The sequence below is a fragment of the Rosa rugosa genome, chromosome 6 (genome assembly GCF_958449725.1).
Source record: "Rosa rugosa chromosome 6, drRosRugo1.1, whole genome shotgun sequence".
Lineage (NCBI taxonomy): Eukaryota > Viridiplantae > Streptophyta > Magnoliopsida > Rosales > Rosaceae > Rosa > Rosa rugosa.
In genome coordinates, this window is record NC_084825.1 from 34,081,032 (window position 1) to 34,097,463 (window position 16,432).

The 16,432-nt window shown below is 37.1% G+C and overlaps 2 protein-coding genes across 2 annotated transcripts; both read left to right on the forward strand.

The window, feature by feature from the left end:
• Positions 1 to 8,295: 8,295 nt before the first annotated feature.
• LOC133718748 (blue copper protein 1a-like) lies at positions 8,296 to 9,149 on the forward strand. Its single transcript, XM_062145616.1, has 2 exons — positions 8,296 to 8,583; positions 8,690 to 9,149. The coding sequence occupies exons 1-2, from the start codon at positions 8,418 to 8,420 to the stop codon at positions 8,890 to 8,892; spliced, it is 369 nt and encodes a 122-aa protein (XP_062001600.1). The 5' UTR covers positions 8,296 to 8,417; the 3' UTR covers positions 8,893 to 9,149.
• Positions 9,150 to 11,722: 2,573 nt separating this feature from the next.
• LOC133716631 (uncharacterized) lies at positions 11,723 to 15,826 on the forward strand. The gene is made up of 5 exons (XM_062143314.1): positions 11,723 to 12,207; positions 12,445 to 12,667; positions 12,835 to 14,712; positions 14,977 to 15,483; positions 15,695 to 15,826. The coding sequence occupies exons 1-5, from the start codon at positions 11,723 to 11,725 to the stop codon at positions 15,824 to 15,826; spliced, it is 3,225 nt and encodes a 1,074-aa protein (XP_061999298.1).
• The last annotated feature ends 606 nt before the right edge of the window (positions 15,827 to 16,432 follow it).

A 16,432-nucleotide genomic window follows, 5' to 3' on the forward strand; every position in this document is an offset into this window, starting at 1 on the left:
GGGATTATGCTTGGGTTTGGGCCCACTATTTGGGTCCGGCCCAAGCTGTTTTATTTATTACAACTAAGTCTAGGTTGGTTGCTCCTTATGCAAGCAATAAAACCCTACATTTATTGTGTAGGACTAGTCGGGCTATGTGCCTGTGTATGCACTCTACGTGCCTTGTTTGCTCTAGGTTGGCGGCGAGTTATTTGCTTCGTCAAATGAGCGATGCCGCCTAGTGGCAGGATGAGACTAAGTGTCGTCGGATTTACTTTTCGGCGGCAACATAGGAGGAAAGTTGTGCTAAAGCTGGTAATTATGCTATGTTGTAATCGGGGTACATATCGAGTTATCTTTCCGCTATGTCATTGCTATGTTAAAGCAAATGGAGTAGCTAATTGTGCACTCTTTGCTAGTTGGTGCTTGTTAGAATACAAGTCTCCTGCAGAGATTTCTGATATTATTTCGGAAAATACTCTAGATGCTTATTGTAATCAGGGGTTTAGGCTCAATGTCCCCCCTTTATATTCGACAGTTTCATTCATCAAGGTTTGAGGGCAGCCGCACCAGCCCTTTATTCAAAAAAAAAAAAAAAAAGAATTAAAACACTAATTAAATTCATGTCACATAAATTTTTTTATCATCATATATGTTGAACGCATATTGGTGAGGGAGAAAAAAATGACCTAAATCTAAGTCTATTCATTACATTTGAAAAAAAAAAAAAAAGCTAGCAATTAAAAAACAAAAACTAAAAAGCTATTGAATAATTAATCATGAGGCACAGAAAATAGAGAAAAAAGATAAACATTAAGAAAAAATGATTACTCGTTTTTTTTTTGTTTTTTGCACGTCTAAAAGAGAAAGGTATTGGATTTTGTTTAAAAAATAAAAACCTTTCTTGTTGATTAGAAATTAATTTTTGGAACCCAATACCTTGTGTTCGATTTTGTTTTGGTATTGGATGAAGATTTATGTTGTCTATTTAGAGTAACTCCAACAGATTCCCTATAATTTCTGTACTATAGATAAGCAAAAGTCAAAACTTTATCCTCTTTTTCTTCTCCAACTCCAACAAATTCCCTATTTTATAGTAATCTCTAAAATCTCCATAATTCTTCCTTAAAATTTTAGAGATTGCTGTAAATTTAGGGAATTTGATTTTTTGTTTCCTCATTATCCCTAAAATGAGGATAGTTATAGGGAATCTGTTGGAGCAAAATACGCTAATTTTTCTCTAAAATAGAGAAAAATCAAAATATGGAAAAGTTGTTGGAGTTACTTTTAAGGAATGGACATGTAATTAAGATTTATAGAATAATTATATCATTCAAATGGCTAAATTTTTATAATTTAAAGTAGTTTGTTTGCAAATTATATGAATGGGGGTATTTGAGGAACTTGAGTGAGGTTTAGTGAGTAAATATAGTATTTGAAAATTTGATAGGAGTATAAAAAACATAGGAGGTCAAGTGAGTATATTTAGAGGTTTTAATAGAAAAACTCAATTCACTAAGAGCACATAAGATAAAACTTCCTCTGACCTAGCCGCTCTCTGCTAGGGTTTCTCGTGGAAAATTTTTCTTTTACAAAATTTTCAACTCTCATGGGCAGATGTCATTGCAAGTCTTGCTGCGGCTTTTCAATTATCAGATTTCGCTAAGGTTAATCTTGGTGTGGCTAGGGCTGCAGCTATTCAAGATGATCACTGGTATATGGTGGGGCGTTTGTTAGAGCCAAAAGCCAATCTTCCCAGTTTCAAGGGCACTATTCCAAAGATTTTTAGGATCAAATCAGGTCTGATCATTAGTGATGTGGAAGATCGATTTATCTTTCAATTTGATCGTGAATCAGAAAGAAATCAGATACTTCATGGGGGCCCTTGGTTTTATCGAAACACCATGTTGATTTTGGCTGAGTACAATGGAGTAGGTTCAGTAGAGACTATTCCTCTGAGATCGATTGAGACTTGGGTTGCGGTGAAAAGTCTTGCCCTTGCACTGCTCAACAAGGTGGCCCTGTCACTTGTTAGTTCTTCCATAGGGAGGGTTATAAGATTTGATCAAGATGCTCTTCATCGTAAGGAGGCAGAATGAAAAATCTGTTTGGAACTCGATATCCTTCATAGGGTTAGGGTTTGGAAGATATTCACTTTTGCTCCCACTGTTGAACTTGAATTGAACTTTGTTTTCGAGAAAGTAAAAGGATTCTGTAGATAGTGTGGTCTTTTTGAGCATGATGTCTCTGACTGCGACAAATTGTTGTTAAAGGAGAAAGAAGAGTATTTGGCCCAACCGCCGGCAGTAGCGATGACCAGTATGGCTTTATTTATTTACTCAGGCTGTATCACTGGGATTTTTTTTTTTTGGGGGGGGGGGGAGTCTGGGGATCACCCGGGCAGCCAATCCTCATTTGGATCTGGAGGGAAGGCGCTAGGGTTTTTGGCTGATCAGGCTTTGTTGGAGAAGCATAGGAAAATGAAGAACCGTGGAGCCCAGTCTGGGTTGAGAGCCTAGGAGTCGCGGGTAGGCCATACATTGCGAGACTCCAAGCTTGTGGGAATTCCCACTTTATTGGAGCAGATTAGTGCTGGCCTGCATGCTGCGGGCTTTTTGAAGGGTTAGGTTCCGATTTCCCTTCTAACGACTGGTGCAAACATCCATTAGGTTGTGGATCTGCCATTGGTGGTGGTGCCATCTGGGACGACTATGGATGTCGGAGAACCAAACTCTAATGCGGTATAGCTATCTGATAAGAAAAGGATGGCAAATGAGACCTTAGCTAGAGCTTGGAAAAGGTACTTGACCCTTTCTGATCCTATGCTCCAGCTTGATGAAGACATTGTTTTGGCTTTGAAACATAAACAAGGGAAGCTTCTCATATCTCCTCCTCCTCAAAAGAAGAAGTTGGGTAGACCTAAGTGCAGTAAAAATAAAGCTAAACTGGCTTATGAGTTGAAAATGGATTTGAAGCTAAAAGGCCTAAGAAATGGAAGAGCTACAACAAGAAATCTGAGGCTGAAGCAATTGAGGTGGAAGAGGGAAATCTGGAACTGGTTTTGGGTGAGGTTGAAGCTACAAAGGAAGTGGTGACTTCTATGTTGAGTGAGGTGCTACTGCCAGAGGAAGGAGTGGAGGGTGAGGAGTCCTTCTCTACTCCTAGTGTTATTTAATTTTGTTTTCAGGTCGCAAGAATCATTGGTTCTGTCGTCTCTTTTTCCTTCCGATCCTTTAATTTTTGTTTAGAATAAAAGTGCGTAACCTAAAAGGTGGGCATATTTGGAGTATGCTGGTTTCTTATTCTGCTTTTAGAATAGAATTTTAGAATATTCTGTAAATAGCATTTTATAACGACCCCATCCTTAGGGGTACGTCGTTTTGGTACTTAAGATTAGCCTTAACAACTTAGTTCCTAAATAGGTCTCTCATTAAGATTTGTACAATAGCTAAGGTTGTATAATTTCGTTTTTTTATTAGGCAAACCTTGAGCAACCAACACTGTGGAGTTCAAACATTCAAATCTTACTGGACTTTGGAATGTATAGAATGGATATTGGTGAGGATAAAGAAAATAATACATGTTTTCTGAAGTAGAACAAATGAAAGAACACTAGAAAAATTCAAATTGATATCAAATTGAGAATATTGCTGAAAAGTACATTTTTTAATTAGCTTACTAGAACACAATTTTTGTTTCTTTTTTTTTTTTGAATAATACAATTTTTGTTTCTACTTTAGCTAAAATTGAATGAAGACGCAAAGAGACTTACTGGAATTGCTCTAATGTCAATCAATGAGACAATGGCATGCACAAGAGATACAATGAACAGCAGGATTGATCTCATCAAAATGAATTCGAAACAAAAGAATCACGAAAATGTGTAAAACTCTGAATGAGATTTGTTAATTTAAGAGCTCCATGCAACTTCCAATGGTCAAGATATAGTGCAAACTGCAAAGATATTGTTTCTTGATTCTCATCTTGAATAGTTGAATGTAGAGCAAAATGATCCGGCAGGATCAAACTAAAAACACCTACTGCATTTTTTAATTAAATAAAAAATAAAGGGTGGTTCTAGTTGGACCTCCAAATTTGCTATTTGGATTTCCTATACTTAGTACACCTCTAATTTACTTTTTAGAATACTTAAAAGGCTAAATGGACCTCCTTATTTTTACCAAAACACTCTTGAACATGAGATACAATAATCTGTTACTCTACTTTTTATCTCTATATTCAACCATGAGAAAAAGAATAAATCAAAATCACATGATATTGTTTTCTTATGAGTAGATCTCTCCTCCAGCAAAATTAATCAGAGGATTGGTTCTCGATCTTCATATAGGAACAGAATTCCTTTGAATTTGCTAAAAGAAGGATTTCATGGGTTTTGGGTTGAAAGATCGAGCAATAACTATAACATAATAAGGAAATATTAGATTGTTTTGAATTTACTTTTGTATTAAATGTGGGCCATGTATAGAAATTATTATTTTTACTTAATTGTTTTAGATAAATTATAAAACTATGACAATATAAGGAAATTTCGAAAAAAAAAAATTTAATTGAATGTTATATTTGGGGAAGGTAAGAAGAGTTTTTTTTTTTTTTCATTTTTCTCACATTAGCCTTATTTGTCTTTTCATATGACTTGACAAAATCTACTAATAATTGAAACAAATTGAAGGTCCAAATATCAAATTTAGAGATCCAACTAAAACCACCCAAAAATAAAAGATAAAATGTAAGTAATATTGTTCTTCGCATTGATAAATTAAAATCCGGAGTTTTGTAGTTTGATATTAAATTGACCCTTCGAGATTCTAAAAGGGGTCACGGAACAAGTGATTTTATTCACGATAATCTCCACTAATATTTGTCGAATTCTTGTGTGGAAAACGACATTGTGATAGGAAGAGAGTGGTCTTTTCAAAGCTCTGTGGCCATTTACTCACTGTACTTGATTTCCATCACACATTATTTCCAATAATATTTCACACCTTTTTGGCGAGGTTTATCCTTTGAGAACTTGTTCATCATCCATGTGTCGTTGCATTGTCCAAGTTTTTATGCTAACGAGGCAATCAAGATTCTGCGGGCTATTAAAATTAACTAAATTGAAAAATGTGGTGGGTGAGTTGTGGTCTGATTGTAAAAGCAATGTCGTGAATGGATTATAATTCCATTGACATTTGACATTTGAAAATGAATGAGGACAGAAAAACAAAAATCAAATTAAAAAAAAGAGAAATGATGGAAAATGTCACATTAGATTGTGAAATGATAAAAATGTCATCTAGTTTCCCACTTGATAAAAATGTCCATTATAAATTGTTAGTAATATTAATTTAGTCCTTATTAATAATAAAGTGATGTTAAAAAATGTCAGTTTTTAATTTTTTTGATTCCCATTCTACCCTTAAGCTTAATTCACGTTTATAATCGTACATTCAAATTTGACCTCCCATTTTGATAAGAAATTCCAAAACCTAAAAGCTTGATTCGATCTTGATCGGAGCTCTCTCTCTCTCTCTCTCTCTTCTTCCTTTTCCACACAGACACAGACCTCGCCTGCACCGGAGCTTACTCCGATCTCTTCGTTTTCATCACCGCGGCGAAGTCGATCCGGCGTCGACCATGAAGGAGACGATGAAGGTTGCGGTCTTCGAGAACTGCTCCATTATTAGCAGCTTGCCGTCGCGGTACTCGAAGAGGAAGAGCAACAGAGCAGTATACCAAATGATGCACTGGAGCACGATGACCTGGACCATAAGGCTGCCGGACTTCGGGATTTGGTAGCCATACATGGCGATCAACAAAGGAATCCCTATGACCAGAGTAATCGAATCGCTTAATTGAATCCAACACTTCTCATTCTGTTACAATTTTTATATGTATGCATCATTCAGACTTGATATGTGATGATGAACTAGTACCACTAATTTCTGCACTAGCTTGCTTGCTTGCTTCAATTTGTACTGGTTGGGATTTAAGCGGAATCAGAGACTTGCTTACAATCGAAGTTGAAAAATTAACATCGCTAGAGCTTTCATAGTGATATGAGAGAAGATTTAACTTTCATGTAAGAGTGTTTTGATCCTGCAAATCAAACGGAAACATCTCAAATTAAACAGATCAAGCTTTAACATGCATGACATAAATTAAATTCCCATTAAATGTAGCTTGCATTTGATATTGGAATTCATGAGACCATTGGTATTGATTATGCGTGTATGCAATTAGTAACAGTTGTGGTTCTCTGTAAGCTGGAGCTTGTTCTTGGGATGATCAAGTTATATGGTGAATAAGTGACTCATATCTTTGGTTGGTACTGATGGTGTGGGAACTAAACTTAAGCTTGCATTTGGGCTGCCAGTTTGTAGTTTGCCTTTGAAGTATAGGTTTGAAATTTCTGTGGGAATAATGAACTATCAAGAAAGTTTGTATAGTAATCCATATAATTGTGTTTGTTGTATTATAAATTTTTTTTTTTCCATAATCCATGCCATGTTCATTGATTCTGTTATGTCTTTTAATTGATTCTATGTTCTTTGATTTGTTTCATTATGTTCCAGCTCTTATATTTACAATTCATTGGCTAAATTCAAGGTAGAACAAAGATCTGCAAATCTGAAATTGTGTTTCTGGGCTTTTGATGCAGTTGCCTTTTTACTGAAAACTGTACATTTTGGTTGGGTATTTGAAGTTGGTGTCTTCATAAAAGTTGCAGTAGACATCTTAAAGATCATTTCAAAATTCGAATCTCTTGAAAACGATTTTTCTAGAATTAGTTATGATTTTTCAAAGTTACAGGTCTGTTGCATGATTTTTGTTTTAGATAGCAGCATTGTCATGTTCTTGGTATTTCTTTTACTAGCTTCCTATTCAATCATGCTCACTCGGATCCATCTCAAGGAGATATTACCTCTCCAAGATCTGTCTAGAGGAGATTTCACCTCACTTGAATCTTCCTCAAGGATATTTCTTCTCACTTGGATTTAACTCAAGGAGATTTCCAAACACTGTTGGAACAGAATTTAGTTTTTGAATATACATGATTTGATCTAGTATAGGTTCTAAATTATGTGTTTGTGATTGCTTAAGCATACTGTTTCTAACATGCACCACTCAATGCTCTTTGTCAGACATTGCGATTACAATATTGTAGCAATCTTGACACAATATGTCATGAAATCGAAGAAAGAGTACGCTATAAAGCTTTACCTTTACCATCACCCAGTACGTGTTAATGTGTGATATGCAATGCACTATCCAATACGTCTTATTAGACATTGCGGTATATTATTGTGACAATTTTGATATGACATGCCATGTAAAGAAAATTATGAAAATGCATTTTGAAACTAGGGAAATCAATCCCGAAACTTTGGCTAAAAAAGAAAGAACTTGTCTGAAACCATGATTTCTCACTCAAAATCATGTGCTGGTCAATATAGATACCACCCATGTACCTGAAGGTGTAAACAAATTTTCAACTGTAGTATGTCGTGGCCATTGTGTGGGAGACAGAACTTTAAAGGTTGTAGGCTGTGGCAACCAACAATCTCTCCGAATATAAATACAATAATCCTCTCCGGATAATTGCATTTGGTATATAGATATAGCTAACTAACAACGAGTCATTGATCAATGAGCTAGCTATATCTATATACCAAATGAGGTTTTCCAAAATGCCTCTGTTTTATTTCTCTTTTGAACTAATTGCATCTGTACCTCTTTCTTTTCCCGACCTTCTTCAATTATATTAGAATATTAGATAGTACACATTTATATATTTGACTCAGGAGACTTTAACGCCGGTCCCTCTGGGGCTTGGTGTCTTTGGTTGGTTCTCTCAAACCTTCAGGACACCAGTTCGACTGGCGTTGGAAAGAAATCATGAAATCTTGACGATGAGGTATTCTAAAATACCTTTGTTTTTTTGCTTCTGCTGCACTAAAAACAGCCATGAAATCAAATGGGAGGATTTTGAAATGTACGTACAAGCCGGCTACAAGAACAAAACATGGCCGGTGAATGCCATTAATTAATGAGTACGTAAAAGAGTGAAACAAATCTCTAACTGCAGACATCAATATAATATGACGAAGATTTTACTAGAATATGGGAAAAGTAGAATATTCGGCATGATTTTTTTTTTTGAAATAATCGGCATGATTTATATATTACAGAAACATATATGCAATCTTGTAGTTATCATTGACAGCGGCGTGACCTATGTACTATCTAAATTCTGACCCCATATATACAGTTAGTTATGCAAATAAGCATATCGATCTGTACGATTTTGAAACCCTATATATATGCTTCTATAGTTAGCCAAGACATCATACAAATTTACAAGAGGCTAACAGTTCAGACATACAAGTGAGATTGTTCAGAGGGATTTACTAGAGCTAGCTAGCTTGACTAACATGGCACGAGTCAGTACTGCTCTGGTGTTGATTGCCTTCTTCGTCGTTTTTCCGAGCATGGTTTTGGCCACACAATATCTTGTTGGAGATGATTTAGGCTGGAATGGTGATGCTGATTACGAGGGTTGGGTTGCTGACAAAACTTTCTTTGTTGGAGATGTTTTAGGTGTGTGTATTTTCTTGGTTTGGTGTATATATAAATATCTATATCTATAGTGGTGTTTGTTATGTGGACATTTACCTCACTACATTTTGGTTTTTTGTTTCCACAGTTTTCAATTACGTTGCAACTGGCCACAACGTTGTTATAGCTACTAATGGTGACAATTATGACAATTGTGTTGCATCTCCAAACTTTGGTGTGTACGACAGTGGGAATGATGCAATAACATTGAATGAAGCTGGAACTTACTACTTCTTATGTTCATATCATTGCGACTATCTGCAACAGAAAGTTATGGTCACTGTGAACTAGATGAGAAAATTTTACTCCATCGAACAATTTGGTTGAGCTCAAACGCTTCTCAGACATTTTTTTTTTTTTTGAAAAGGGGTTTGGAACCCAGCCAAGCTGGGAGATTTTTATGATTAAGTAATTTGTAATTTGTTTTTTTTAATAAATAATCTCTAATGTGAGGTGTCAGAAAATTTCGGTATATTTTCAATAATTATTTTTCACGTTGGGGAAATTGTCGAGATCAATAAGAAAGTCTAAATATTTTCTTGTGCAAATTGAATTAATGATATTTACTTTGGGTGTCAAAAGTCACTTTTGGTGTGGATCACATTAGATTAGAGCTAATCCATCAACCTCTGTTATAATAGACATCGTATTATGAAGACAATAAACCATTATTAAGCGTAGGTTGAGATGGCATGGCTATTATTCCAAATTTCATGATAAATAATTTGTGTTCCTCTAAATCTATTAATAACTTTTACTGTTTGATTGTTTTCTAATATTGAGCCTAAACGTGGTCTTATGTATGCTTCTTGAGTAATAATAATATTATGTCAGGCTCATCTAGGTAAATGTTGCAACTAAATAAGGCTGAAGGTATACTATCGATGGTTAACGAGATTTTGCCTTCCTAAATGCTCAAATATTGTTGGATATATTCATGAAGTTCTAGAGGAAATGAATGTATATGATAGTCATGCTCAATATATATAATTGTGTTAGAAAACCATGCTCAAGTAATAAATCTGGTGTTAGTTTAATAGTTTTTTTTTTTTAATATAATAAATAGAGGATTAGGCGATATTAGCTCCTCTGTGACAGCCGATTTGGGGTGTCAAGCACCCACCCGCAATCTCGAAAGAAAGGGGGCCATCACAACGGGGAACCCACCGCCCATCCCTCTATTTAACTCTATTAATAAAATAAAAAAAAGGAAATAATACAAAAAGAGGAAGGGGGACCAAACCAAATTAAAACAGATTTTCCTCCATTCTCAAGTCATAATTTCCTCTCAAAACAATGAAATTTGGGCTACAAGGTACAACAGTTTAGCTATTTCTGTTGTATGACTGAAAACTGGGGGCCAAATTTTGAGGAAGCTCGCTTGAATGTCTTGGTTTCAAGTTTGCTAGAATTGCAAACCAAATCGAATGGAAAAAGAACGAAAACAAATGTGGACGGAAAAGACAAAAAACAAAAGATGATGAAACATCTGGAGTCTGGACGGTGGCTCAGGGTATTGTTTTGGTGCTGGTGAAGCTGCTCGATTCGAACTTTTTAGAGATGAAGGATAATGTCGTCGCTGCGATTTTGATGGTGTTCAAATCTGAAATTGAAACTCGCTCTCACTCTTCTCGATCTCTCTTTGTGTGACTAAGAGCAACAAAAAAAAAAAAAAAAGAGGAGCTCGATCAGATGATGATGATGTTTCCCGGCAGTTCTCATCCGCGCCCCCTCTTCGGTTGGACTGCATTGACTTCCTTGTAGTTCTCATATGCAATCTTGTAGTTGTCATTGACAGTGGCGTGACCTATATACTATCTAAATTCTGACCCCATATATACAGTTGGTTATGCAAATAAGCATATCTGTACGTTTTAAAAACCCTATATATATGCTTCTGTAGTTAGTCAAGACATCATACAAGTTTACAAGAGGCTAACAGTTCAGACATACAAGTGAGATTGTTCAGAGGGATTTACTAGAGCTAGCTAGCTTGACTAACATGGCACGAGTCAGTACTACTCTTGTGTTGATTGCCTTCTTCGTTGTTTTTCCGAGCATGGTTTTGGCGACACAATATGTTGTTGGAGATGGTTTAGGCTGGAGTGGTGATGCTAATTAATTGCGAGGATTGGGTTGCTGACATGCAAAACTTTCTTTGTTGGAGATGTTTTATGTGTGTATTTTCTTGGTTTGGTGTATATAGAAATTATCTAGTGGTGTTTGTTATGTGGAAATTTACCTCGTACATTTTGGTTTTTTGTTTCCACAGTTTTTAGTTACGTAGCAACTGACCACAACGTTGTTATAGCTTCTAATGGTGACAATTATGACAATTGTGTTGCATCTCCAAGCTTTGGTGTGTATGACAGTGGAATGATGCAATAACATTGAATGAAGCTGGAACCTACGACTTCTTATGTTCATGTCATTGCGACTCTCTGCAACAGAAAGTTATGGTCACTGTGAACTAGATGAGAAAATGTTACTCCATCGAACAATTTTGTTGAGCTCAAACGCTTCTCAGAGATTTTTATGATTAAGTAATTTGTAATTTTGTTTTCAATTAAATATGCTCTATGCCTCTATGTGAGGTCCCAGAAAATTTCAATATATTTTTAATAATTAATTTTCACATTGAGGAAATATATTGTCGAGATCAATAAGAAATTCGGTAAATATTTTCTTGTGCAAATTGAATTAATGATATTTACTTTGGGTGTCAAAAGTGATTTTTGGTGTGGATCACATCAGATAAGATTGTCAAAGCAAATGGAGTAGCCTTTCGTGCACTCTTTGCTAATTGGTGCTTGTTAGAATACATAGATCTTATGGAGAGTCTTGGTATTATTTCAGGATGTTCTCTTTATGCTTATTGTAATTTAGGGTTCAGGCTCTATGTCCCCCCCCCCCCCCCCCCCCTTGTATTCTGCAATTTCATTAATCAAGGCTTGAGAGCAGCCGCACCAGCCCTATTTCAAAAAAAAAAAAAAAAAAAAATAGATGTCGTGTTATAAAGACACTAAACCATTATTAAGCGTAGGGGCATGGCTATCATTCCAAATCTCTTCGTAGTTTGATTAGAAAGCACTCCCCTGATTTCCTTTGTTTATCGGAACCAATGACATCTTTGACGCGTATTCCTGATTCTTTTTGGAGATCTATTGGTATGCAATTGGTAGGTGTCAATGATCGAGGTCAGTTATTTCCTAATATTTGGGTTTTTCATTCAATAAACATATCACCTCCTACTATGATATCTTCTTCTAGTCAACATCTGTTTGTGCAGTTTTGCGTTGGTGGTATTGCTCATGGTCTGGTTTTTGTCTATGCGGCAACAACTAGTGTGGCACGTCGCCCTTTATGGTCCGCAATTGAACAAATTAATACAAGCTTCTCGGGTCCTTTGCTGTTAGTTGGTGATTTCAATGCAATCTTAGGAGCCCATGAAAAGACTGGTGGAAGGCTGCCTACTCGTGTTTCCTGTGACGACTTTCAGACTATGGTGGATGTGTGTCATTTGACACATATTGATATTAAAGGTTCACCGTTTACATGGACAAATGGTCAAGGAGTTGGCTCACATATTGAAATGTTGTTGGACAGGTGCTTTTGTTCTATTCCATGGTTAGACTCTTAGCCGATAACTAGTTGTTCCACTTTGGTTCGGCACTCTTCTGATCATAATCCTCTCTTGATTTCTTTCACCAACTATGTTGCACAAGGCCCGATTCCTTTCCGTTTTCAGAAGATTTGGTTGGGGCACTCAGATTTTCTTAAAATTATTCACGCCACATGGCAATCCTTTGAGGTATGTGGTTGTCCTATGTTTATTCTGCAAAGGAAGCTTAAACTTTTAAAACCTATTCTCAAGGAGTGGAATGTTAATGTCTTTGGTAATGTTCATACTGCTGTGGATAGTGCACGCACTGCACTTGAACAAATTCAACTAGCCATATCTCTTGATGGGTTTACTGAAGCGCCTCATGTTGAGGAACTTTTAGCCCAGGATGCTTTGTCGAATGCTTTGTTGGTTCAGGAAAAATTCTGGGCAGAGAAGGCTAGGGTGAGATGGGTCAGGGAAGGTGACAGAAATTCTAGCTATTTCCATACTTTGGCAAAAATTCGAAGAGCACGCTCCTCTATCACTTCTCTTTGCATTGGGAATGACTTGGTGGATGATGTTAATATTTTGCGTGATCATGTCGTTCAACATTTCACTTGCCTTTTCAGAGGATGGAAATATTGATGATACAGGTTTGGTTGAAAATCTCATTCCTTCCATGGTTTCGGATTCAGAAAATTGCTCTTCCTTCTGCTGAAGATGTCAAAAATGTTGTATTTTCCATGAATGTTGATAGCGCCCCAGGTCCGGATGGTTATACTGGTCATTTTTTTCAGGCTTGTTGGGATGTTGTTGGGTTGGATGTGGTCCGTGCTGTTAGATCTTTCTTTCAGTCAGGTTATATATTGCCCAATCTAAATTCCAGCTTTGTGGCACTCATTCCAAAGGTTCAAGAGGCTAATGTTATCACTCAATTTCGGCCCATTGCTATGGCTAATTTTTCTTTTAAAATTATTACTCGCATACTAGCAGACCGTCTTGCTCCTATTGCTTCCAGGATTATATTGCCGAACCAATTTGCTTTTCTGAAAGGAAGACAAATCTCTGATTGCATCTTTCTAGCTTCTGAATGTGTTAACTTGTTGGATAATAAATGTTGTGGAGGGAATGTTGCTATTAAGTTTGATGTAGCGAAGGCCTTTGATACTCTGAATTGGGACTTCCTTCGAAGGGTTCTTAATGCTTTTGGTTTTCATGCAACTTTCGTAGACTGGATTAGTTCTATATTGGCTTCAGCTCGCCTCTCCATCTTATTTAATGGCTCTCCAGTGGGATTTTTTGGTTGTAGCCGCGGAGTTCGGCAAGGTGATCCACTGTCTCCTCTTCTCTTTTGTCATGCTGAAGAAGTTCTTAGCCGTGGTCTCTTGTGTCTGGTTGATATGGGGCATGTCCAAGCTATTTCCTCTCCTCGTCCTGTGAAAGTCCCTTCTCATGTCTTATTTGCTGATGATATAATGGTTTTTTGTAAGGGCGATAAAAGAAGCCTACTAAATCTTATGGCTTTCTTTGAGGAGTACGGCCTTAACTCGGGCCAGTTGGTGAACAAAACCAAGTCTCATGTTTATTTGGGCAAGTCAGCTGTTCATCGTCGTACTCTAATATATTCTTGGTTGGGTGTTCCAGTGGGTAAATTGCCCTTCATGTACCTTGGCGTGCCAATTTTTGTTGGCCGACCAAAGCAAATTTATTTCCAGGTCTTGGCTGATCGAATTCGTAATGTTATGTCTCAATGGAGAGGGCATTCTCTCTCCATGGCAGGACGGGTAACTCTGGTCAATTCTGTGGTGGTTAGTATGCTTTCCCATAGTTTCACAATTTATGCTTGGCCAAGGACTGTATTGCAACAAGTTCGAAATTGGATGAGGAATTTTATTTGGACCGGCAATGTGTCTTCTAGAGCCTATCATCCGGTGTCTTGGAAAAAGTGTTGTGCTCCGTTGAAGGAGGGTGGTCTTGGAGTTCGTAATATTATGGCTCTTAATAACGCTTTCCTCCTAAAAAAATTTTGGGATTTCTTAACTAAGTCTACACCAGCGGCTGCTTTTTTTTCTGCTCGGTTTCTTCAACATTCAGGTCAGCCATGTCCTTACTATAAAAAATCATCTATTTGGCCTGGCATGCGACCCTTGTTTATGGATATTTTCTATAGCTCTAAATGGTTAGTGGGCAATGGTCGTTCAATTGATTTTTGGCATGGTAATTGGCTTAATGGTTCAATTGTTGATAAATTGGGTATTGACCATCAACTTGGCAAGTTATTATGTGCCAAAGTTTCTGATTTCATCAAAGATGGCTCTTGGTATTGCTCTACTAATTTATATGTTGATCTTGCTACACTTTGGTCAGAAATTTCAGCTATTAGACTTCCTTATTCAGACATGGAGGATAGGCTAGTGTGGTTGGATTCTTCTGATGGGAACTTATCTTTATCTATAGCCTATGAGTTGAAGAGGAGTAAACAAGCAATTGCTCCTTGGGATAGATGGGTTTGGCATCAGTGTTTTCGCCCTCGCAACTCTGTTACGTTATGGAAATTTCTTCATGGTAAGCTTTTAACAGATGATCTCTTGCTTCAGCGAGGCTTTTCTTTTGCTTCTATGTGCTCCCTCTGTCATGCATCGGTTGAGACAGCCCACCACCTTTTTTTTTAGTGTTCTTTCTCTATGAAGGTCTGGTCCGCAATTTTATCTTGGTTTAAAGTCACTACTCTTTTCTTGGATATATCCGCTTTCTTCTCTTACCCACTACAGCATGGTTTTGGTACTCAATTGCAATTGCTTTGGTGGGGGATGATGGGAGCTGGCTTCTACTCTCTTTGGAATGCTAGAAATTCTATTCGTTTTGATGAGCGTTGCTTAACGGTTGATTATTTGATTCACTCTATCAAGCTGCAAATTCGAGAGGTCGACTCTTGGGGTTTTGGAATTATGCGTAACTCAGTAGATGAGCTTTGTATTTTTAGTGCTCTTGGAATTAGTGGTAGAGCCTCAAGAACACATCAAATTCATGAAGTAAATTGGCTTGCTCCTTGTGCTTTTCAATTAAAGGTTAATACTGATGGTGCTGCTCGTGGGACGCCAGGGCTTGCAGGCTATGGAGGTATTTTTCGTGATCACTTAGGCAATTTTATGGGTTGTTTTGCTAGTTCCATGGGTATTGCTACTGCCCTAGAAGCAGAGCTTCAAGCCATTATTCATGCAGTTACAATAGCATCAAGAAAAGGATGGAATTCTCTCTGGATTGAGTGTGATTCAGCGGTAGCAATTCACTTTCTTGCCACTAATAATTGCTCAGTCCCTTGGCGTCTATCTGTTGATTGGGTCAATTGTTGTACCATTCTCTCCTCTATGCAGATACGTTTTTCACATATTTATCGAGAAAGGAATCAAGTGGCTGACTGCTTAGCTAACTATGGGGTGGATCATGAGGGGCATTATTGGTGGGACTCTTGCCCTCCTTGTGCTTCAGTTGCCTTTGTTCACAATCTGCAAGGTTTACCGAATTTCCGTATTCGCTAATTTTGTGGTGCTTGATAGACTTCATGAAAAGGTGGGTTTGGGTTATGGTGATTTCTGCTGCATGGTTGCTGATGAACTATAGGTGTGTTCCATATATGTGGTTGCTGCGTGGTCACATATATTTGCATGGTTACTGCATGTCCTTCTTCTTTCCATCAGTTTGTAACTATTGTTTACTGCTCACTTTGAGTACTTTACTTCATTTTGTTCTCAGAGAGGTTTTGGTTTATGCCCCCCTCTCTCTTCTTGTAATTTCTTTTCTTTTATTAATAACATAAAATAGAGGGATGGGCGGTGGTTCCCGGTTGCGATTGCCCCCTTTCTTTCGAGATTGTGGGTGGGTGCCAGTCACCCCAAATCGGCTATCGCAGAGGAACTAATATCACATAATCCTCTATTTAATTTAAAAAAAAATTTATATTCCTCTAAATCTATTAATATCATTCACTGTTGGACTGTTTTCTAGTATTGAGCCTAAACGTGGTCTTATGTATGCTACTTGAGTAATAATAATATTATGTCTAGGCTCATCTGGGTAAATGCTGCTACTAAATAAGGCTGAAGGTATATTATCGATGGTTAACAAGATTCTTCCTCCCTAAATGCTAAAAAAATTCTTGATATATTCACGAAGTTCTAGACGAAAGGAAAATATATGATAGTCATGCTCAATATATATAATCGTGTT

What these genes read in the sequence shown, in the direction of transcription:
- LOC133718748 (XM_062145616.1), top strand. Translation starts at nt 8,418, where the DNA reads ATGGCACGAGTCAGTACTGCTCTGGTGTTGATTGCCTTCTTCGTCGTT. An exon ending in CTTTGTTGGAGATGTTTTAG is followed by an intron (nt 8,584 to 8,689) that starts GTGTGTGTATTT and finishes TTGTTTCCACAG; the next exon opens with TTTTCAATTACGTTGCAACT.
- LOC133716631 (XM_062143314.1), top strand. Translation starts at nt 11,723, where the DNA reads ATGACATCTTTGACGCGTATTCCTGATTCTTTTTGGAGATCTATTGGT. An exon ending in ATTGAAATGTTGTTGGACAG is followed by an intron (nt 12,208 to 12,444) that starts GTGCTTTTGTTC and finishes TATTCTGCAAAG; the next exon opens with GAAGCTTAAACTTTTAAAAC. An exon ending in GGATTGAGTGTGATTCAGCG is followed by an intron (nt 15,484 to 15,694) that starts GTAGCAATTCAC and finishes CTTGTGCTTCAG; the next exon opens with TTGCCTTTGTTCACAATCTG.